Source organism: Cucurbita pepo, chromosome 8 (genome assembly GCF_057944985.1).
Source record: "Cucurbita pepo subsp. pepo isolate OVF chromosome 8, ASM5794498v1, whole genome shotgun sequence".
In the NCBI taxonomy this organism is placed as follows: Eukaryota; Viridiplantae; Streptophyta; class Magnoliopsida; order Cucurbitales; family Cucurbitaceae; genus Cucurbita; species Cucurbita pepo.
The window spans coordinates 12,481,276-12,502,339 of record NC_141805.1 but is presented as its reverse complement, the minus strand read 5'-3'; the positions used below and the strand labels follow the sequence as shown (position 1 = coordinate 12,502,339).

Sequence of the window (21,064 nt, the reverse complement as noted above, 5' to 3'; positions counted from 1 at the left end):
CAAGATGAAATTTTTGTAATGAGATTTGTTCTGGATAAGGGGAGGATGGTAATTTTGATGGGTTTCATTTCTAGTCGAAGAGATAAGAGTGTTTTAGAATGAGACCAGCATTGAAGGTTTTAATTTTACGTTGATTGACGAGAGAGGAAGAAAGAGAATAATTTGGATGTTATGCTTAGATGTCCATGCTCGAGTATTTATATAGTTAGACAAAACTTAAACATTACAAACCGTATAAATAATTGAGATTAGCTCAACAGTGAGATAGAGATGAGAAAGCATACCTTTTTGGGTCATCTTCTACCTGTGAGGGCTTGCTACGTAACTAAGTACCCTCTATGGTTAAAAATTAATTTTTCAAAACTATAACAATTTCTAGTGGTACTAATTTTATTTTGGTGATCGAGTCCCTCTTCAAATTATAAGCAAAACGTTCATCTTATTCATGAGTATTTTAACGGAACAACTCAAACCTTTATCAACGTAGAATCACCCACCTATATATTAAATTTTATTTTATGAAATACTATTAAATTTATTAGAAGAAGGGAAAACATAGAAATAAAATGATATTTTAATTAATTATTTATTGAATTTGAAAAAAAAAATGAAAATTTTATATTGATGGAGAATTTGAAAGAGATGTGAGATAGTGTGGGATGGGATGGCACTATCAAATGAGCTGTAGTCATGATTTCAAGTGGCTCCCACCAAAAAAATTAAACTAACAAAATAATAATATTACCAACAATATTTTTTTTAGTTTTCTCATCCTAATTTAATGCAACCTTTTATTTTCTCTATTTTTTAAAAAAATATAAATAAGAAAATAGTTTGAATAATAATAATAATAATAATAATATGTAATTGAATTTGGTTGGGTACGTATTTGTGAGGATAGGGAAGCAGCAGCCAAACAGAGAACAAAGACTTCTGCTTTAAATAATAATGAAATGTCGTCCGTTTTTAGGCCCATTGGCCCATTCTAAGGGCCCACTTCGTCCTTATGGGCCCACTTCTCCTTTTTGGGCCCACTCCATTTATGCCCACATTTTATATTATTTATGGATGATTAATAAAATTGAAAGATAATAATCTTATAACTGGAGGATGATTTTTATAAATTTTCCCAAAAACATTTATTTTATTTTATTTTATTAATCCATTATTAAATAACCATACATTAAATAAAAAGAGCAGAGGCTATTGGGCCCGAGGTCCGACAAGTGGTGTGAAGTGGTGGGCCGAGATGTTGGGAGGACCAGTTTCAATGGGCCCATAGCTGAAGACGTAGACTAAAGTAGGGGTGGGCCCATGTTCCAGTCTTTTATATATTTATTTATTTATTAAAAAAACCAATGATTAATAAGTGAAAAATAGTGACATATGGGGAGTTGAGTAGAAGTAGATAAAAGTAAGCTGTCTGAGATATGTCGTCTATCTTTTTCTTTTTCTTTTTTTTTTTTTTAATTTCTCTTAGTTTTTAGTAATTTTTTTAATTTACGAGGCGTGTGACTACTTGGATTATGCCATACTCATCATTGGACGAGTATGAGTTGAAGTCTTGTATATAAATAAAGTTGAGTATCCCGATGAACCACATGTACTAAACTATTATTTAGACCTAAGCTTAGCTTCGACGTAAGCCTAATGATCGTACAACAATGTTCGGAGTTAAGTTACATTGCACTACCTACATCATGACTTTTTGTCCAGTTTTAGGTTAGGGTTAGATCTACTTGTTGGGTGTCAATAGCTCAACTAATTTTTTCCAATTAATATACCTTATAACGTCTATGATAAATTATTTTCACTAATAATTATTTAAAAAATAATGACGTAATATCAAAATTATTTTTATAAATTAACAAAAAAAAAAAAAAAAAGGAAAAGAAAGAAATAGAGGGTGATGGGCCCAAGGGAGGCAACTAGTCAAGGTAAGTGGTGGGCCAGGAAGTGGGCCGACATGTAGGGAGTACCAGTTGTAAAGGGCCCACCCACACTGAAGTTTTATTTATTTTTTTAATTAAATTTTTTTATATACGGTTAAAATAAAATAAAATAGTTAATAATTAGAAGTAGGGCTAAATAAGTAAAATACAGTGAGTTATATCATCTCTGCCAAACTTGTCCACTCTCCCAGACTATGTATACTATACAGCTACCCTCCCCTATGCCTACATTTTTGTCCATCTAATTTTGGTGTCGTTCGGGTCTATCTACTTGAATGATGTCGGCCTAAGATATTTGTTTCGACTTAGGCTTAGTTTCGACGCAAGTCTAAGTAGCCTAGAACACCGTTTTTTTAATGCTAAGTGTCACAGTTATGCTAATCCAAGCCTACCTTTTATCATATACGTCGACCAAGAGCACTATGGTCGACTCTAGAGCCACTTACAAATTCATGACATGGGTCGAAACGAAAGGACTAAACCTATTTTGACATACAGATACAGATATTCAGTAATGTACATGATGGATTCTCATATCCATCATTGAAATGGAAATTGAAATTTATTTATAGAATGAAATAGGATGAATTAATTCACAATATTTGACTAAGGAACACTAAAGTTTTGATATACTGACCCCTTGATTTGCAGGAATTTGCAAAGCATCGTAATGGCCAAAGCCATGGTACAGAACTGTGATGGGATTTTGTTTGCCATATTCATCGCCATATTCAGCAATGGATATCAACCCACCAGAAGCTTTATCGTACATGTACACTATGATAGGTGCACTGCAGCAGCAACCACAGCCTTCAATCTTAACAAGCAATTCATTCATATACCACAGTAGAGAAACAAGTATTGAGAGGAAGCGCTTACTGAAGAATATGAGAAGCCATGAATAGCTCGGGCTCGCCTCCCCATACGCGTGGTTTTCGCATATTAGACACGTATGTATCGAAATCACCTTCAATGAACCTATTGTCAACACAGGCAGGATGTTATTGTGAGACCAGGATGGATATGGGAGAACCTCATCTTGTTCTATACGGTAGAGATAGTTTAGTCATTGAACTTTTAAATTTGTGTCTAAAATGTTCTTGGACTTTAAAATGTGTTTAATAGATCTTAGAGATCCTCACGAACTTAAAATTCTTTTGAGAGAGAGAGAGTCACCATTCTGTTTCCTCTCGTCTCTTGATAAACTCATCTGCAACCTGAAAGATGAGTGATCTATCATTATAAGTAAAGGGCCAATTTTGCAAAGAACTTGGTCTGAAATATGGATTCTTGTCACCATGGTATTCTCTTAAAAACAAACTAATAGAACTTACTTTAGTCCGCAACTCATCTGCCAAATCTCTCTGTAGATTCTGGCTTGGAGCTGGTTTCCCAGATCGTAAACAAGCACCATGAGCGACCGAGCGGAACAAACATCGTCCATCTCCGGGAATTCCTGCCCAGAACAAACAATTTGCTACAATCAATTGTCGATTTGACCGTGTAACGTAAAAGAAGACGTAGAAGGCGTCGAAGCTCACCTATAACAGAATACTTAGTGTAAACCTTTTTTCCATGAGAGAGTTTGACATGAGAAGAATCAGAATTTTCTTCATTATCCTCTTTCTCACAAGCTGCTTCAGCATGAACTGGTTCAGAAGTTGAATAACAAGCCATGAGATGCACATCTTTCTGGCCATCGTATGTTATATTTGAACATCATTGGGGATTGAGAGTTTCATATTCATACCTTTGGATGATAATGAAATTTCAAGTCCTCTTCCACACAACCCTTCATCTGTAATCAAATCTTTAAAAGACTTCAACTCAATTGGCTGTCTGGAGAAGCAATAACTGAGACAGCCTCCCTGAAATCTTTGGCTAGTATTTGGTGAACAAGACGACATTGTGGAGATGGTTTGATCCGAACACTTTGGTCTTGAAATGCCATAGGAACAGCAAGAGTTCGATGTCCTTCGAGACAGCACGGTACAAATGTTGCTGCCCATCTGTGATCGAACACGGAAGTTCAGAGGGACAACATTCCTCGTGCAAACGCTTATTGAGCCAATAGGCATGCTGGTGTAGCCTGAGAAATTAACAGAACAAAGAAAGAGGAAACAAGTCAGAAATTGAAAGCATTCCATAATTTGGACCAAAAAATTTGAACGCCCTTCTTTTATCTCTGATGCTTAACATGAACAAGAGAAGCCCAAACCAAATTGATTGTGTGTCATGTGCAACGTCCATCGATGATGGTTCATTAATGTCCATTGATTTAGACTCCTTCCACCTTCCTAACTACGAATAAGATCGAGAGGAGCCCAAACCAAACCAAGAACGAAAACGGATTCGATGTCTACAAAAACATTAACATACAGTCCAAAAATCATATCCACTTAAACAAAACCTTTGTTCAGGAATACTACAAAATGATCATGTTTCTTTTTTGTAATATAGAATATGATGCAGTACAATAAGCTGAAGGTGTAACTTGAATCTCACAGCTTCAAAAACTGAAAGCCTTGAGGTTAAGATTTTGAGTACAAGACCTTTTCTGTGAGATCCGACATCGATTGGATAGAGAAACGAATGCTAGCGAGGACACTGGCCCAGAAGGCGGGTGGATCGTGAGATCCCACATGGGTTAGAGAGGGGAATGAAGCATGCTTTACAAGGGTGTGGAAATCTCACCCTAGCAAATGCGTTTTAGAAACCTTGAGGTGAAACTCGAAAAGAAAAGCCCAAAAAAGACAATATCTACTAATGGTAAGCTTGGAGTGTTACATTTCCTCAGAAGCCCTCAGCCGGTAAAAGACTTGCTATAATAACAAACTAATATACAATGCAACAATCTCTTTAAACGGAATTCAAATATGTGACTATTTGATTATACGTCTTAACTAGTTGAGTTATGCTACGATGGGTGAATAAACGATGCATTTGTTATAAACAGCCTTAAAATCACAAATATCCATGACTAAGAATTACATTTCAGCTGCAATAGCTCATGTTCTGCCAATATGAATTCACATTATGTTACTGAAATATAAACCAAAGTTCATGCAGATGGCTATAAATGCACACACCCAAAAGAAAATTAACAACGAACAAGGAAAGGGGAAAAAGAAAAAGAACTAGAACGAAGATAATAAGAGTCCCCATTACCATTGAGCAAGGAAAAACACGAAGGTCAAGAATCTGAAAACCCTGAACAAAGCTTGAGAAAGAACAAAATCAAACAGCGAAAGATCAACAGAAGGCAAGCAGCAGAGGATCAAATCGAAGAGGGGAGGAGATTTAAAATTCGAAGAAAAACCCGAGCACGTGAAAGAAAGAAACAACAAAAGCAAACCCCAAAAATGGCATAAGATTCAAGAAATGGGATTAAAGGAAAGAATACCTGCAACGGTAACTTTGCGATTAATGTTGAGCCACGAACACACGGCCCCTTTTTTGAGACGCATTGCTTCGGAATTAGATTAGGGCAATGATCCATATGTTACCTTGTCGGATTTGTAATGAACACGCTGCTTCTGAATTTCCACTCGTTTCGTTCTGTAGCTTCATCCAGGCGTTTGCTCGAAGATCAAATCTTCTCGAACAGTAGCTGTTCCAATTAAGAAACCTTCGCAGAAGTAGGTGAAACATTAGGCGCCTTCGATCAGCCGCTCCCACAAGATATTTTCCTACCATTTTGTTTTAGACAAATTAAACATCTTTTTTTTAAAAAAAAAAAATGGAAATTCAAATTTCTCATATCTAGTTAATATAAATTTTTGGTGACTTTGATTTCAACTTCATCCACAAATTGAGGAGTAAAATTTGATTTATTTTTCTCGAAATTTAATTGTAGGCGCAACAAAAGCGGGGAAGCGGCGATAGGTCAATTAAAGTTCGAATCTTTGGATAAAGTAATCAAATATTCGCGGCTCCCAAATCCGCCCGCTGTTTTTGTTTTCTTCATCTTATCTTTCTTATTTTCATCTTTAACGCCGTCTTCTTTCCTTCAAACCTTCCGCCCTTCCATTTATGGTTTTGTTCTATGAATCACACCCCTTTCCCCTTGTTTTCCTTCTTCTTTTCTTTGATTAATCCAGCTTCGATTCTGTTTTTTCGCGATCTGGGTTTCTAAGTTTATTCGATTCCAATTACTCCTTCAGATCTGATCGGGGGTTTTTATTTTTTCCCGCCCAAATCGCTTGATGAGGGACTGTTTTGATCTTCTTCTTTGCATTGTTTTCATGGATCTTAGGTAGCTTATCCGATTGATTGATTTGTGAATTGAAACTAGATAGGTCTCTGGGTATTTGTGGTGTGCTGTTAATTATTGGGGTTTTCTTACGATGGTCACTATTAATCTTGGAATGCTTCATTATGTGTTGGACCATGTGTATGGTGCATTTGTGCACAGAACCAAGATCAGCCCACCGTTTTTCTCGAGGGGATGGGGTGGTTCGAAGCTGGATTTGCTTGAAAAGATGATCAAACAGTTGTTCCCAGATATGGTAGGCCAGAATTTGCCTCCCAGTTTGATCAGACCCATTTGGAGAACGGTTTGGGAGAATGAGAGTGCTCGTTTGAGAGAAGGGGTTTTCAAGACCCCTTGTGATGAACAGCTTCTTGCTGCATTGCCTCCCGAGAGTCATAATGCAAGGGTTGCTTTTCTCATGCCTAAATCTGTGCCAACCCACAAGATGTCTTGTGTTGTTCATTTGGCAGGTATCATGTTTTGTTTGTGATGCTTTACATAATATCAATCTTGTTTTTAGTGAATACTTATCTTGTTTACTGCTTATGTTTGTGCAACGACCGAAGCTTACCGCTAGCATATATTGTCCTCTTTGGGCTTTTCCTTCCGGACTTCCCCTCAAGGTTTTTAGAATGCATCTGTTAGGGAGAGGTTTCCACACCCTTATAAAGAATGTTTCGTTCCCCTCTCCAACTCACGGGGATCTCACAGTTTGCTACTCATTGCTACTCACGGAACATGATCTCATATTTAGTAAATAATTGTAGGTGAGAAAGTTTTAGACACATTATGGTTCTCTTTGATTAAGATACCAACTAAAGCATAGCTAACTGGTTATATGTCCTAGAAAAGGCCTTCAGAAGGTTCAAATCTCCACCTCTCGAACGCAAAATTAGAATTATAGTTTCTTTGGAATCTCTCTTTTTCTTTTTTCTTCTGATCATGTATATATGTTTGTTGTTCATTGAATATCAATCTCATTGACTGAATGAAGTGCTTTTCTATTGTAAAGGTCAGATGATAACCCTACACAAACAACTATTTTGCAGGGACTGGAGACCATACATTTGAAAGGCGACTACGTCTTGGAGGGCCATTGTTGAAGGAAAACATTGCAACCATGGTGCTTGAGAGGTATGCTTTATCCTGCTCTGTTAAATGAAACTAAAGTCACTAATAATGTTATGCAAAACTTTAAGTTATTAATTTCGTGTCAAATATTCGACTACAGTCCTTTCTATGGTCAGCGACGACCCATGCTGCAATCTGGTGCCAAACTCTTGTGTGTTAGTGACTTGCTTTTGTTGGGAAGAGCAACCATTGAAGAGGCTCGCAGTCTTCTACATTGGTTAGACTCTGAGGCAGGGTTTGGAAAGATGGGTATTTGTGGGCTTAGCATGGGTATGCCTCAATCTAGATACCTTGGCATTATGGTTATGAAGCTACTCACTAAATTTCATGGACTAAATCATTACATATTGAAGTTTTGGCATTAAATCCTTACTTTGAGAGCCTAGATTAAATTTTAAATCTGACATGTGTTTGCATTTAAGCAGTCATTTATGAAACAAATTCCTAAGTTGGACCCATTTATGAAATTTAGGAGGAGTACATGCTGCAATGGTTGGATCTCTACACCCTACACCGATTGCGACGTTTCCTTTTCTTTCTCCACACTCTGCTGTTGTAGCATTCTGTGAGGGAATTTTAAAGCATGGAACTGCTTGGGAAGCATTAAGACAGGATCTTGCATTGCAGAAGTCTGCCATGACTCTTGAGGAGGTTAGAGAACGGATGCGGAATGTACTCTCTCTCACAGACGTCACACGCTTTCCGATCCCGAAAAATCCCAATGCTGTCATACTTGTTGCAGCTACTGTAAGTTCTTGATCCTGCTTTACTACATTCAATACATTTCTCAAGTGTTCTGCTTTCCTTGTATCTCTAAATGTGCTGATATGGAGTCTTATGCCATTCATATATATTGAGTTCGGTTACTCATGCTTAGTTCTTAATATGTAATCTTGTTGCTTGTATTTTCTGTGCTATATAGTATACTACTATAGCGTCTGATGTTCATGAGGTTATATAAACTCTTTCATTCGCATAGTACTTTTACATTTATAATGTGTCCGTTAAAGCTCTTTCCTTTTGTTTAAAGAATTAGAGCACTCTCTTGTAAGCTTTTGTGGCCTGCCGTCTGTTCTATTATTCTTCTGGTTGCAAGTTTGGTTTCTTAATGAATTTTGATTGAACTCTGAGAGATGTATTCTGAAGCGTGCGTTCGTGTTGCTTTACGACACGGTTTGTTTGTTGCTATTTTGTTCTCTACTTTTCGCATTGAAGCTTAGTTCGAACACTTTCGAGTTTCAGGACGATGGCTACATTCCGAAACACTCTGTGCTCGAGCTACAGAAAGCTTGGCCTGGTTCAGAAGTAAGATGGGTGACTGGTGGTCATGTATCTTCCTTCATTCTACACAATAACGAGTTTCGTCGGGCGATTGTTGATGGGCTCGACAGACTCGAATGGAAAGAATCGCCATTGTGACACGAAAGCTTTGCACCAAACATGTAAAGATGGTTGCCTATTTCTTTCTTTCTTTCTTGTTTTCTTCTTATTCTGTGGATTTGTATCATTCAACCTGTAAATCTGATATGATACTATTCTGCGATGTCTTCTCTCTTCCTAATTTCACGTTCATAGGTATAAACATTAGACAACTCTATTCAGAAGCAATGCCTGCATCTTTCGTTGTAATTTATATAACAATGGTGTGATCGCACTCGAATCAGACCCAACTCGTGGTTTATTTGACACGTTCAACTTTGCTCATATTGTTTGTCAATTCTCAATTTTTCTTGTAATAGAGTGAGTGTTATATAAGCACACTACTAGCAGATATTATCTTCTTTGGATTTTTCCTTTCAGACTTCTTAATTGGGAAGTCCAAGAAGACAAGATTTGCTAGCAGTGTGCTTGAACCACTACGAATGGTATCAGAACCAAACACCGGATAATGTGCCAGCGAGGAGGCAGAGCCTCGAAGGGGGTGGACATGAGGCGGTGTACCACCAAGGACGCTGGGCTCGTAGGGGTAGATTGGGGGAGGGTCCCACATCGATTGAAGAAGGGAATGAGTGCTAGTGAAGACGTTGGGCCTCGAAGGGGGTGGATTGTGAGATAATGAAATAAGGTGTGTAAACTTCTTATAGGAAAATCCAAAAAAGACAATATTTGCAACTTTGACGAGAAGTCCAAAAGAAAAAACCTAAGAAAATTCAAAAAAGACAATATTTACTAGTGGAATGGTTACGGGATACATCCCACCAAACCAAACATGAACAAATCTACAAACATGAACAAATCTACAAACATGAACAAATCTAACATATTCCCAGATCAATTACCAATCTCTTCAATATAATATATCTGCTCCAATCAACTCCCAAATGTGTCCAAGACAAGTGTTTATTAGTTTATTATACAGCAGCAACTGCTCCTTTGAAAATAAACAAAACAACATTTCTTTGATTATTGTGTGGAAGCTGCTTAGAGTTGTTTTTATTTTGGACTTTTCTTCCATCCTTGAGGAATCAAAGACCTATTTGCTTTGTATATTTATAATTAGTGACACAAAATGGTTCATCAACAACTATTTTATTTATCTATATCTCATGTTCTATAGCTATATCTTAGAGAGAGCTTCATGAGCTAAAAGGGAAGAAGTTAAGATTTTGTCACTTAAAAAAGGGTATACTTCCGACTCAATCCTGCCTCGGTCGAGCTAACCACAAGGAACTAAGAGCTCGAAGCCGATGAAAATACTCCGCAATGGCTAGCAGACATCGTGCAGCTTGTCGGGTCGTCAACATTTGATGCAATCGATGAATGGTTTGATGTCTCAAATGATCTGCCTACAATCACAACAAAACAAAGTCAAATAACAACAAATTATATTACTAAACAAAACTCAAACCTAACATCTCATTCGTCTTTTATAAAAACTTATAATTTATTAGTTGCTCAATCATTTATCTTTGGATATTGTATGGTGGGTCACGTTTTGAAAGGTTGGTGTCGGGAAGAAGATAAAGAACAAAACGAATAATAGAACAGAGATAGACATATTCGTAGATTCCAGTAGCCAACCAACCAACCACATGAACACTTTGGGATATAACGAGAGTTGCTTTTGGATCAGGAAAAGGATAGGACTTCTCATTTCCCAATTCAAAGTGGACAATATCGTACTATTGTGAAGAGAGATAGGAGAGGGTACCTGTCGTACAAAGCCTTCGAGGGTCGAGAGCTTGTTGATGGCTAAGGTCATCTGGCCCATGTAGTTAGCCATATTGGGAGGGTTACTCAATGAATCAGCGGCGATGGTGTCTGATAAGGATTGGTTAAGGGCTTCAAGGCCTTCAGACAATGCCTCTTCGCTCTCTTGTGTGGATTGTTGCAATCCACAAATGTTCAATATTTGATGCTCTGTTAATGGCTCTATTTCACCCATTACTATCTACACAAACACACACCAAACTTTTGGGGTTAATTTTTATGGTCAAAAATAGCATTTATTCTTAGAGACAAAGAGAGAGAGCCATGCAATTCTTGCCATTTCCATCCATTTCTATGTCACACACACAACCAATTTGTAGTATAAAGGTATTGCCTTTCTACATTTCATTACCTAATCCTTACATATTATGCAAAATTTCAATACCCTTTCGTCATTTATTGTTGCTTCACACTTTCCGAGAAAAACAACCAAACACTCAACGTTGTCGCTTCCCGTCCCATCATTTTACCCCTTTTTTTGGGTTTTATGGTCGAGAAATTATTCGACAGGGTAGGAACAGTGTCACCAGCAACAATATATCTAATACTATACTGTTGCTGGTGACAACGTTCCAACCATGTCGAATAATTTCTCGACCTGAGAAATAGATTTTAAAAAATATACCCATGTTAAATAATAATAATGTTGTTATTATTATTATTATTATAATTATTGTTGATATTATTATGTTAGTTTCTTTTTGGTGAAGAAAGAAAATTAGGAAGGAAAAACCAAAGAGATAATAATGAAAAGGTACCTTAAGGAGCTCAGAGGGCCTAAAATCGCCCATCCACAAGAAGCATCTCTCCGCCGGCGTCTTCCACATGCCGGAGACAAGGTGGAAGACGTCGGACTTAGCCACCATCATTTTCAAGTTCAAAACCTCGTCGTAGTGGACAAGGCAGTTGTCGACAAACAATCGGAGCTCGTTTTCCGGTAAATGCTCCTGCACAGCTGCTCGGAGCTCGCACATCAGCCGATGGTGCTCCTCTTGCCACCGCCTATACTCAATGTCGAACACCGCAGCATCTACAAGAGTATAAGGTTTATAAGTAAGATAATATCATACCATCGTGAACATACGTAATTACTAATAATTAGGGATTGTTACCGGAGCTGAGGTTATGGAAACCGGGGGGAAGTCCTTGGTCAGCTCCTAAAATGGCTGCTCCGCCACCCACAAGCATACCCTAATGAACACCAACAATAACATCAAATTACAAAATAATGAATTAAACTCCAAATATATATATATATTACCTGAGTTCTTGCTCTTTGTAGCTCTTGCTCCAGCTGCGTCAGCTTAATCCTACTCAGCTCCAACTGCTGAACATAGGCCTGAAAATGTATCGAAGGAATCACGACTCTATACAATGATATGATAGTGTGTACTTTGAGCCTATGCTTTCGTGGCTTTACTTTGGGTTTTGGGCTCATGGGAACAGAGAAATATATCATTTCCTAAATTAGTGGAGGTGGGACTCACTTCCAACCATTCTCAACACACGGAAAGAAAGCAAAAAAATGACCTTTTTTCTTAGCCTGCTTTTTCTTGCGGCCTCTCGGTTCTGAGCCAGCCTTCTAAGAGTCTGAAAATGAAGCAAAAAGAAGGCATTTTTAAGGGTGAATGAGGTCAAAAACAGGTATAGAATGAAAAAGGTGGGATTTTTAGACCTTGGGGTCTGGAGTTTTGGGTCCTTCTTGCTCTGAGCTTGAGGTCAGCCCTTTCTTGTTAGCCTCACGCTGCGACAAAGAAAAAAGGGTTCAATTTAATGTTAATTAAGAAGTGATTTTGTTTTTATTTAATTAAAAAAAAGGTTTACTTTTGGAGGTTTGGCATGAGGTTCGGTTATTGTTGTAGTTGGGTTTGGGTTTGGAGTTGGGGGTGGTCCGGATGGAGTGGCTCCACTGCTGCGTTGGTTGGCCAACTCCTTGGATGGCTCTGATGCTTTGATCTTTGAATCACCATGGTTAACCAATGCTGTGTTTGCCTACAACACCAAATCCAAATTTCATAAAAAAAAAAAAAAAAAAAATGTCTTCTTCTTCTTTTCTTAATCCATTTAATATCATAACTAATCATCAACTTGGAGAAAAGATGCAATTTTTCTCATTTATTTACTTTTGCTGGTAATGGGTCGATGTGCATCGGCTGCGATGGGAAGATGTTCAACGTCGCCGGTCTCATCCCCGAGCTCTCTACAACAAAAAAAAAAAACAAACACACCCTTATAAAGAATGCTTCAACCGACAAATTATGGTAAATTTAAGGAGAGAAGGGTTTGAATGCATGTAATGTTTGAGAAGAGAAAAGGGTAAGAAATGGAAGAGCCAAAAGGAATAAAACATATGCTGAAACCCCATAAGAGAGAGAGAGAGAGAGAGAGAGAGAGAGAGAGAGAGGAACAAAGAGTGTGTTGTGGTCAAAGAAGTACAACCACAGAAGATCAATTCAACAAATTGGAACAAACCCATGTTGTTGGTGTGAAGAATCTTCAGACAAACCCCAAGAACAACCAAAAAAAAAAAAAAAAAAAAAAAAAAAAAACCGGAAAAAGAGAAAAAAAAATACGTCTTTGATCTTGTTGGGTGATGTTTGTGGAGGGTTCTTGTCCATCAAGATATAGAAAGAGGGCATGATCCAATTCTCCCAAATCATCACCTCCTCCATCTTTGCTTCTGAGAACAAGAATCAACAAAACAAATTCAGTAAAAAAAAATTAAAAAAATTAAAAAAGTTTAAATTTTTACGAAGAATTACATGAAATTTGGAGAGATGGAAGGGAGATTCATGGAGAAGGGTAATTGATGATGATGATGATGATGATGAAAGTCTTGATTTTGGAAGCTGAATGATGATGGATTTTTGGGGATGACAAAGTTTGGAGTTTGCAAAAGCTGATGTTGTTGTTGTTGTTGTTGTTGATGATGATGATGATGGAGTAGTTGTCGTGCTTCTTCTTCTTCTTCACTGATGGAGCTGGTTTTAATATTGGAGGAAGCCATTAAAGCTCACACCTTTTTTCTCTCTCCTCTTCTTCTTCTTCTTCTTCTTCTTCTTGTTGTTCTTGCTGTTCTTGTTGAAGAGTTCTTCAGTAATTCTCCATTAATGGCGTCAACAAGCTTCAGTTCTCACATATTTGGATGATTCATGAGAGAGAGAGAGAGATGATCAGTCGGTTGGAAGAGAGAGAGAGGAAAAAATGGATTGAATTGAATGAAAAGAAAACAAGAACAAAAAACCCTCTCTCTCTCTAGGAATTAAAACACTTGCCATAAACCTAATTTTTTTTTCCCTCTTTTTTTCAATTAATTTATTTGATGCACTTGTCAATCATTCGTGACGTTTTTTCGGTACTAACATATCAAGAGCACGATAATTTGAACTTTCAACTTTAGAAAAACGAGTTAATGTCAATAAAATTTGTGTTTTTACCACCATATATGACATGTTTATGAGACGAATTTCGATATATATATGATTATACACAATGCACGTTCTCAAAAAAGTAACTATATAATATTTATAATACAATGACTAAATTTATGATTCGGAACGAACTTTAGGTTTAGTCTTGAGGATAAAACTCTTGCAAATAATCAACTCGAATAGTTACGATAATAAGGACTATTCACGAGATTCTTACCCTAATTTTATCAAACTATATATATATATATATATATATATATATATATATATATATATATATATTCGCCATATGTCAATGTCATTAAATGCCTACCATTCTCGATTTCTAAATTCAAGAACGAAACATAACATATTACGTCATATAACCATTTATGAATATGAAACGACTCAAGGTTTTGAGGAGGACGTTGCTTTTTAAACCCTATAGCTCGTTTTATTTTAGTCAAATTGCTGATATTAAGTAATTGATTAAAAAAGATTAAAAAATATTGATTCAAATATTTGGAAAATATATGTTAGTTGAAACCATTTTGATGAAGTTATGTGACTAAAATTCTATCATATATTAGTTGAGTATTAATAATTATAATATGATATAATCTTACTATTATTTAATTCAATAATTCTATTATTAGAGGATGAACTTAGAGAAAAAATAAAACCAAAGAAAAAAAGAATTTTAGGGGAGAAAATGAATGAGATTATTGTTAGAGTAGGTAAGTATTATTTTTATTTAGTAATTATATTAAATTTCAATTTTCAATTTTCAAAATTAATTAATACCTCTTTAAATTATCATTTTCTTAAGCTCAAGCTCATTGTTAATAACTGAAATATTTAAAATATAGGTATTTTTAGAGTCTCACACGTATATTTAGATTTTCAACTTCAACTCTCCATAATTTAATATAAACGTTACATGCATCTATCAGAATATTTGCAACTTCGAACGTTTAGCTCTCAAGTATTTAATATTCATATCGGTTGAACCGAACATGCAGCGGTAAAGAGAAAAAGAGGAAAAAAGTAGTCGTAAAACTCGGGAGGAGAGAGATGAAGGGTAAAATAGAAACTTTTAAAATAGATTGTTTAATTTTTTAAAATTTATAATTTGTAGTATTAAAGAATATTTTTTATGCACCAAATTTATAATTTAATTCTAATATTATTATTTTTTGAGTTCTTATCTTTTATTATATTATTCGTATTTTTTTAATTTATATTAATTAATTGTCATAGGAAGCAGTTGACGGGGAAACTGCAAAATTAGCAGAATTGACCTATGACGTGGGTGTAATATCCATCGTCTATCTGAGGGAGAAAGTTAGGGTGTGGGTCCCGCATTTATTGATCGGATGGCTGAGACTCTACGTTTGGAAAGTCGTTCCGGTGGGGCCCACCGAGACCGCCCCCACTTTTCCCGCTATTTTTCTATTCTTGGTCCTCTAACCACTCCGGAACACAGGAACCTTTCTAACTGCACATTAAAAAAAAAAAATTATATTAAAATTTGATAAATTATTTTACCTAAATTTGTGGAAGTTTCTTTTTAAATTTTCAATCTCATATCAATTTGTGTTAATATATATAATACAATAAAACCCGACCAATTTAAATTACTTTAATTCAAATTAAATTACAAAAATTATATCGTGAATTAATTTTACTTTTTGTAACTAATGATGTGTTGTGATTTATAAATGTTTGATATTTAAAAATTATGAGATTTTAATTATTAATATAACGGTGAATAAATAAAAAATTTTAAAATAGGGTGCAATAATATTAATAAGAATATATTTTAATTTGGTTGGGTATATATTATTATTATTATTTGGATAAACATATAGTATTGTTATGGAGTAAAAAAGGCATTAAATATATGAAATATTTATTTATATTGTATTTGGCCCAACTGATTTACAAGATTCCCACAATGTATATGATATCATAATATGGCAATCATCTAATAAAGTTTGTCAACTATATTTTATTCCATAAAAATATAACATATAGTTTAATGTAACATTTATCAAAGTGAGTCAAATATTGATTTTAGACCAAATTTTGATTTTTTTTTTTTTTTTTTTTTTTGATAATATGGAAATAAAATAAAAATAAAAACTATATGGACAAAGGATTGCGTGACTTGCACCACTAGAGGCTTAATTATTAAAACAAAATGACAATTTAGTTAATAAAATCAAATATAAATTATAGTTTAAAAAATGCAATTTTTTTTCATAGTTGACTTTTTTATATAATGGACTATCACTGTCATATTAGAGTTTGAAAAATCTTGAAATAATTTTTTAATTAATTAAAACCAAATTAAGAGCCAAAAACTCAAATTTCCTCTCATTTTTATTTCTTTTTATACAATACTTTTTCAATATATAATATAAAAAAACAATTAAAATAAATTAATTATTGAATTTTAATAAATAATGTATTTCATATTATATGACTCCAGCCAATTAAAGTTTGAAAATGGTATGAAATAACACGTACGCAATTGACCCAATTATATATTCCTTTTAAAAAATAAACTATTAATTAAAATTTAATTTGGTTAATATTCTGAATTTCAACTCCAAAGTTGACAATGATATGTAGAGTGACTCAAGCACGCTTGGTGGAGGACAATTATTTAATATTATTTTTTTTTTAATATTAAAATAAACATGAATCTTCTTTAAATATTTATTTTTAACTCGTTTTCACCAAAATTTAAATGCAAATTAATTGATAAGCTTTGTAATGTGACAATTAAATAAAAATAGTATTAACATAAAAAAATAATTACTCATTTAGGGTTGGAAACTTTACTATGAGGGTTAATGTATGTAGCATTCTATTTGCTATTCTTGCACGTTACGAGACTTTTGGCAGCTTCTAAGTAGGGATCGTAGAATAAATTTTTAAAAGGGTCAACAAGTGAAGATCGATATGAATCAGTAAAAAAAAAAAAAAAAACATTACAGTCATTGAAACACTAGACATGTTGCTCTAGTATTACGTTAAATGTCATTCGATCCAAAAGCTTAAACTAATGGATCCGGGTAAATTTTTTAACAGTTACCAAATACTCGAACGATAATTTAAATTTCAATGCCCCCTAAACTAAATTTAGGGTTTTAGAATTTGATTTAGAGGCAAAGAATATTGAATCTTGATATGATTAATTTCAATGGTTGAAGATTGGCACGACCAAGTTCATTGTATTGTATGATAGATTGATAAAAATAATATTAGTGGAAACATACATCAATTTTCTCTTATATATTGTTTGACTTTATATTAAATATCAAATTTAGTGAATGATTTTTAATTCAATATGCTCTACTTTTAGGAACATGGATTTTCGCTTTTTAATTGCATCATAGAGAGTGTTGTTGACCCTTTGCATAGTTAGGAGGGAGAGTTTATTGGGCCTAGATGATCAAGCCCATTATAAAGTAGGAAATTTTTAAGCCCACTATATTAGAGTTTATTGGGCCTAGATGATCAAGCCCATTAAAAAAAATGGTTGCCCATTGAGTGGCAGACTCCAGCCTCGTGTCTCGCCCGAACTTGTCCCTCCCCTCCTCTACATTCATCTTTACAACAAATCACTGTCACTAAATTCTACACCATCAACAAGCATGGCCTCCATGGCTACATGTCGGATGTCCCGATTATGCTTGTTCAAGACGTGTTGTACATATCCGCATGCCCGTTCCAAACCCCTTTTAGTTGAGATTCCAGTATAACAAGCTTTAATCTATTGTTAAAGCTATAAGCAATTCATTCAAAGGCTTTAGCATTAGAACCTAAACTTTTCTTACTTGCTCCTTAATGCTTCCTTTGCCTTTTATGCTTCACAAAATAGAATGGTGAAATGAGGGCTTCTAAAGCACAACAATAGTGATGAAACCAAATATTTGACCATATGATAACTTCAAGGTGGATTCTAAATTGAGATATAAAATTATGATGGGATCATATTATTTGCCCTGAAAAGAAAAACAGTGTCATTTGACAATTCCTCTCAACCACCTTCACAGTTATCCCAAATTGAAAAGCTTCCAACAAATATCAATGGTGGTAAATCCAAAACTAACCAAAAACGAGTTGAACAAATTGATGGTACCTTTATTCATACAACATTCCCTGTTAAGCTTACTCGAGAGAACTGAGAGTATAATTACATCTCTGGAAAACCCGAAAGAGAAAGCCAGCCAAGATCTTCTTTCCCAATTGCTGCAAAGATTACTAATGCTACTCAATGTGGGATCTTTTCTTGGTGGTGTAAGGGTAGTACTCCTTTCCATTGTCAATTCTTGTGGTTTGACCACCAACATCAATTAATGCAGATGTAACTGCCAAAGCAGCTCCAGCGGAAATGGCTGTTGAAATGCTTTTTCCTGAAACAAAACAATAGCATCAATTAACCACTTTCAGAGGGAGTTAACTTGTTAGAGACTTGAAAAGAAAACAAGTTAGAACCACTGATTAGGATCTTGTTATAAGTATAATGCTAGAGAACACTTTCTGTCAAATCTGATTTGATTCTTACAAACTACCATCAAATTACCATCCCCGAAAGCAGTTCCTAAACTTTCTCCCAAAACCTACCATTCCTTTAAAAGCATAGAAAAACTTGACATGAAATAGGTATGTAAGTTCGTAAGAGCTGCCTCAAAAAGAGTCAATCTCCCACCATTAGAAAGGTAAAATTCCCATTCTCCAACTTATACAGGACCTCTTTCACAGGCTTCCAAGACTCCAACCTTCATGGATTTATCACCCAAGGGTCATCATCCTCGAGTAAGAGACTGGATAGCTACAAGCTTGCACCACATTTTTTTTTTTTGCAAGAGTTCACTTCAGCAAAAGGAATATTAAAAACCACAAACCTAATGTTTTTCAAATTTATCTCTATGCCCGAAGAAATCTTAAAAATTCTAAGTAGCTTGAAAAAATCCTATAACCTGTCCTATCGTCTTTTGATAGAAGTGAAGTAATGTCCATAAACTGAGTATGTGAAATATGCCCCTTGTTCTCGCCAAGGAAAAAATATTCAAGAAGGCCCCATGAAGATCAAGTTTAATCAACCTACTCAACACACTTCCAACCACGCAGAAAGAAAAGGTAATACCAACTATGTCCTATAATTTGGGCTTCATTCCATTTTGGTCCCTATACTTGTAAAAATTCATACTTAGTACTTAAACTTTCAATAAAGCATAAAATTGATCCCTATTGTGTTAGTTTATTGTTAACTTTTGTAAAACAAAATAGCCTCTATTAGTCTTTCCTCTATAAAATTAGAAAATATGTTCACATTTGGTCAATTTATGAAAGAATAGAAATTGCGGATGGTATGGATTTATCCCATTCTATAATATGTTCACGTAAATATGCCAAATAAAATTCTATCCCATTCTAAGAGAAACAAATCATACAAAAAACTTTCTTCACATTTGTTAATGAAAGAATAGAAATTGCGACTGCATCCAGATCTAGAAAGAGTAGAAAGTTTCACCTTTGTATCCGAGAACAGATGCTCCAGCTGCAAAACCACCTACAGCTCCATTAACGAAGTCTCTCTTCATTCTATAATTCTGCACAAGCTGCTCAACGCCAATGTATACCCCTCCAATAGCAGCAAACGTCATCCCATAGTTTCCCATCATTTTCAAGGTTCTCACAAGCCCAGGCAAAGCAACATTTCTCTCAACACGGGGTACATCATACCAAGTAGCAGCAATTGTCCCAAAAATGGTGCCAGAAACAAATCCTGTAGTTGCTCCTTTAATCATTTTCATTATTGACGTATCATCATCCTCCAAGTACCTACGCTCTGAAGCATCCATGGGTATTTTTGAAGTTACTGACAATGGCCAAAGCTGCAGAAAGAAAAGAAACAAGACTCAAACCTCAATAACCACGACCAAAGAAGATCTAAATTTTTCTGACTATCTCATAATGAAATCATTTGTATTAAATGGAAATTAATTAGAATATATAGCCCCCCTCCTATGTATTCATCCCATTCCTTTACGTTATCTCAGCAGAATTTCTAATATCCAGAGAATTACGAACAGCTAGATCCAAACGTACTAATAACCCGCTAGATAATGAACAATTCGTAAATTTAACCGTTCAGATCAAGCCGGAAACCCCAAACGACTCCCCCTAACTCGTGCACCTGCAGAATACAATCTAATTTCTCTATATCCTCAAAAATAGAAGCATGAAAATGAATTTCCGCGACAAAATGACATGCAGACCGAACCGCAGAGGCTAAACCTAGACGAATTGCATTGACAACTACATCGAGTGCGATCATCGTAACTCCAAAAGCATTGTAGATCATAAAATTCATAAACATTAGAGAAAAACGATTTGGATTGGAGGAAGAAGCACGTACCACTTTCGATGCAGCTCTCTGGAAAGAAGGGAATGAGAAGGAGACTGAAGCTCTTATATCAGCACGAGAAAGCCTCTTGAACCCGCGTTACTCAACCTGTCGCCGTTGCAACCCGATTCCCAGATGGTTGCGTAATTACAGTACTACCCTCGTCGGTGTATTAATTGCCAACATTAAATTATATTTCATACCATAAGCTTAAAAAAAATGTGTCTAATTACCAGATTTGTTTTGTTTATAATTTTTACATTTTTTTAATAGTCAATTAGAGACCAACCTAAAAAATTTATTTCTTATAATTCAAGTTATAAGTATATCAAATTAAAAAATAGTATAAATATTGTTAGAAATTACGATCTCTCCAATAATATAATATTATATATTTTATACATAAATTTTAGTAGTTTTTCCAAATAAACTAAGTTGGTAGATAATTATAAACTTATAATATTTCTCTCTAACCAATATAGAATTACTACTCTTTCATTTTCTATTAGTGATGGCTTGCTCTTATTAGTTAGATAAAGAAGAACGTCTCCATATGTGAATAGGGCTGACAATGTGAAAGGAACCATATGTGAACGGCTGTAAATAGGGCTGACAACGTGAAAGGAACCATATGTGAACGGCTGGCAACGTGAAGGGAAGACAGCAATTGCCAATGGCTGTGTTT

General features: G+C 35.2%; 4 protein-coding genes across 4 annotated transcripts; 1 reads left to right on the top strand and 3 right to left on the bottom strand.

The window, feature by feature from the left end:
* Nucleotides 1-2,495: 2,495 nt before the first annotated feature.
* Nucleotides 2,496-5,682, bottom strand: LOC111799621 (OVARIAN TUMOR DOMAIN-containing deubiquitinating enzyme 4). The gene is given in 8 exon segments (XM_087126047.1): nt 2,496-2,743; nt 2,832-2,930; nt 3,129-3,169; nt 3,287-3,408; nt 3,494-3,624; nt 3,626-3,667; nt 3,669-4,041; nt 5,356-5,682. Coding segments are annotated over 8 exon segments (1,047 nt in total). The 5' UTR covers nt 5,420-5,682; the 3' UTR covers nt 2,496-2,568.
* Nucleotides 5,683-5,824: 142 nt separating this feature from the next.
* On the top strand, nt 5,825-9,039 carry LOC111799620 (alpha/beta hydrolase family protein). Its single transcript, XM_023683034.2, has 5 exons — nt 5,825-6,674; nt 7,254-7,338; nt 7,436-7,605; nt 7,808-8,082; nt 8,578-9,039. Exons 1-5 carry the CDS (start codon nt 6,299-6,301, stop codon nt 8,752-8,754), a joined length of 1,083 nt encoding a protein of 360 aa, XP_023538802.2. The 5' UTR covers nt 5,825-6,298; the 3' UTR covers nt 8,755-9,039.
* Nucleotides 9,040-9,597: 558 nt separating this feature from the next.
* Nucleotides 9,598-13,776, bottom strand: LOC111800644 (bZIP transcription factor TGA10). The gene is made up of 11 exons (XM_087126045.1): nt 13,308-13,776; nt 13,119-13,225; nt 12,669-12,745; nt 12,370-12,537; nt 12,221-12,289; nt 12,076-12,135; nt 11,807-11,884; nt 11,658-11,736; nt 11,304-11,575; nt 10,487-10,726; nt 9,598-10,121 (listed from the first exon to the last, which is right to left on the bottom strand). Exons 1-11 carry the CDS (start codon nt 13,550-13,552, stop codon nt 9,972-9,974), a joined length of 1,545 nt encoding a protein of 514 aa, XP_086982171.1. The 5' UTR covers nt 13,553-13,776; the 3' UTR covers nt 9,598-9,971.
* Nucleotides 13,777-17,933: 4,157 nt separating this feature from the next.
* LOC111801078 (outer envelope pore protein 16-3, chloroplastic/mitochondrial) lies at nt 17,934-20,548 on the bottom strand. Its single transcript, XM_023685047.2, has 3 exons — nt 20,392-20,548; nt 19,504-19,867; nt 17,934-18,382 (listed from the first exon to the last, which is right to left on the bottom strand). The coding sequence occupies exons 2-3, from the start codon at nt 19,832-19,834 to the stop codon at nt 18,237-18,239; spliced, it is 477 nt and encodes a 158-aa protein (XP_023540815.1). The 5' UTR covers nt 19,835-19,867; nt 20,392-20,548; the 3' UTR covers nt 17,934-18,236.
* Nucleotides 20,549-21,064: the final 516 nt, after the last annotated feature.

Coding starts and splice junctions, on each gene's coding strand:
- LOC111799620 (XM_023683034.2), top strand. CDS start 6,299: ATGGTCACTATTAATCTTGGAATGCTTCATTATGTGTTGGACCATGTG. Junction 6,675..7,253: donor TTGTGTTGTTCATTTGGCAG/GTATCATGTTTT, acceptor ACTATTTTGCAG/GGACTGGAGACCATACATTT. Junction 7,339..7,435: donor GCAACCATGGTGCTTGAGAG/GTATGCTTTATC, acceptor ATTCGACTACAG/TCCTTTCTATGGTCAGCGAC.
- LOC111800644 (XM_087126045.1), bottom strand. CDS start 13,552: ATGGCTTCCTCCAATATTAAAACCAGCTCCATCAGTGAAGAAGAAGAA. Junction 12,746..13,118: donor CACCCAACAAGATCAAAGAC/GTATTTTTTTTT, acceptor TTTTTGTTGTAG/AGAGCTCGGGGATGAGACCG. Junction 10,727..11,303: donor GGCCCTCTGAGCTCCTTAAG/GTACCTTTTCAT, acceptor GTGTTTGTGTAG/ATAGTAATGGGTGAAATAGA.
- LOC111801078 (XM_023685047.2), bottom strand. CDS start 19,834: ATGGATGCTTCAGAGCGTAGGTACTTGGAGGATGATGATACGTCAATA. Junction 18,383..19,503: donor ATCTGTTCTCGGATACAAAG/GTGAAACTTTCT, acceptor GTTTTGTTTCAG/GAAAAAGCATTTCAACAGCC.